This window comes from Nansenia antarctica, assembly GCF_963989245.1.
Source record: "Nansenia antarctica genome assembly, chromosome: 6".
Classification (NCBI taxonomy): domain Eukaryota; kingdom Metazoa; phylum Chordata; class Actinopteri; order Argentiniformes; family Microstomatidae; genus Nansenia; species Nansenia antarctica.
In genome coordinates, this window is record NC_137676.1 from 72,876,166 (window position 1) to 72,878,165 (window position 2,000).

Sequence of the window (2,000 nt, forward strand, 5' to 3'; positions counted from 1 at the left end):
GGGGAGGTGGTTGGTGTTTTTTTTCTCTGTGTGTGTGTGTGTGTGTGTGCCCACAGACGTGTGTTATTGTTGTCATTGTTGTGTTTTTTTCAGTGTGTGTGTTATTGTTGTTGTCATTGAGCTTCAGGCTGCTATTCCACCCAGGCGCCCCGTGGTGGTCTCGTTTCAAACCCACCTCTGACCTCTGTCACAGGCCGGTGTTAACTCTGTCTCTCTCTCTCTCTCTCTCTCTCTTTTCTCTCTCTCTCTCTCTCTCTCTCTCTCTCTCTCTCTCTCTCTCTCCTCTCCATCTCTCTGTCTCTCTGTCCACTCTCTCCCTCCATCTCTCCCTCTCTCCCTCCCTCCATCTCTCTGTCCCCAGCGTTCGGGCACAGCGGCGTCGTTACCATGACGACGGCATCTCCGACGACGAGATCGAGGGGAAGAGGACCTTTGACCTGGAAGAGAAGCTGCGCAGCACCAGGTTCACCTCCGACAGGGTCAAAACACATGGAGGGCAAAGGTCAGAGTAGGACTGGACTGGACTGTACTGTGGGTGTGGGTGGGTGGGTGTGTGGGAGTGTGGGAGGGGGGTGTTGTGTGTGGGTGGGTGGGTGGGGGGGGAGGTGTGGTTGTGTGGGTGTGGGTGTGTGTACGGTGTCTGTGTGGGAGGGGGGTGTGGGTGTGGGTGGGTGGGGGGGGGGAGGTGTGGGTGTGTGGTGGGTGGGGGGGGGGGGGGGGGGGTTGTGTGGGTGTGGGTGTGGGTGTGTGTACGGTGTCTGTGTGGGTGTACGGTGTGGGTGTGGGTGTGGTGTGTGTGTACAGTGGGTGTACGGTGTGGGTGTGTGTACGGTGTCGGTGTGGTGTACAGTGTGTGTGGGTGTGGGTGGGGGGGGGGGGGGTGTGGGTGTGGGTGTGTGTACGGTGTCTGTGTGGTGTGGGTGTACGGTGTGGGTGTGGGTGTGTGTACAGTGTGTGTGTGTGGGTGTACAGTGTGTGTGTGTGTGTACGTTTCTTAAAGTACTGTTTCAGAGGGGTCTGTGGACCGTGATCTTAACACTAGAACAGCCGTGCCTATTTTATTTGAAGTAATTTGGTGTGTGTGTGTGTGTGTGTGTGTGTGTGTGTGTGTGTGTACGTACGTGCCTGTGCCTGTGCCTGTGCCTGTGTGTGTGTGTTTGTGTAGACCTCACATTCGAGTACATCCAGAGAGGCGGGCTGAGGGACCCCATCGTGTTTGAGAAACCAGACGGACTCGGCATCAAGTAAGTCCCGCCTCCCTCACCAAACGCTGACACGTCATTGGTTCACACTGAACGCTGACACGTCATTGATCAAATGTGACAGCTGCTGGTGAAAAGTGCAACTAGTCATTTTTCTGTTTTTTTACACGTGCTTAAACTACACATTGTAAGCTTTCAAATGATGATGTGTCATACATTGAAATCGGAAAGAAATTGAACAGGACAGACGTATTTGAATGTTGGTACACCTGTACCTGTTGGTACATCAAGGATGCCATCTCCTCCTCTCTCCTCCTCTCACCCTCTCTCTCACCCTCTCTCTCACCTCCTCTCACCCTGTCTCTCCTTCTCTCACCCTCTCCCTGTTCCCCTTCATCTCTCCTCTCACCCTCTCCTTCTCTCACCTCTCCTCTCTCTCTCCCCTCCTCTCACCCCTCTCACCCTCTCTCTCCTCCTCTCACCCTCTCCCTGTTCCCCTTCATCTCTCCTCTCACCCTCTTCCTTCTCTCACCCTCTCCCTCTCTCTCTTCTTCTCTCTCTCCCTCCCTCTCTCCTCCTCTCACCCTCTCCCTGTTCCCCATCATCTCTCCTCTCACCCTCTCCTTCTCTCACCCTCTCCTCTCTCTCTTCTTCTCTCTCTCCCCTCCTCTCACCCTCTCACCCTCTCTCTCTCCTCCTCTCACCCTCTCCCTGTTCCCCTTCATCTCTCCTCTCACCCTCCCCTCTCTCTCACCCTCTCCCTTTCTCTCTCTCTTCTTTCTCTCTCTCCCCCTCCTC

The 2,000-nt window shown here is 55.0% G+C and overlaps 1 protein-coding gene across 1 annotated transcript in view; it reads left to right on the forward strand.

Annotated features, from left to right (window-relative positions):
- Nucleotides 1-1,248, forward strand: part of LOC308160943 (lysine-specific demethylase 2A-like) — a gene marked incomplete at both ends in the record, with an annotated part of 8,566 nt that extends 7,318 nt beyond the window's left edge. The window contains 4 exon segments of the mRNA XM_080534866.1: nt 362-373; nt 375-482; nt 484-502; nt 1,166-1,248. Of these exon segments, the coding sequence (XP_080390992.1) occupies nt 362-373; nt 375-482; nt 484-502; nt 1,166-1,248 (222 nt within the window).
- Between the last annotated feature and the right edge of the window lie 752 nt (nt 1,249-2,000).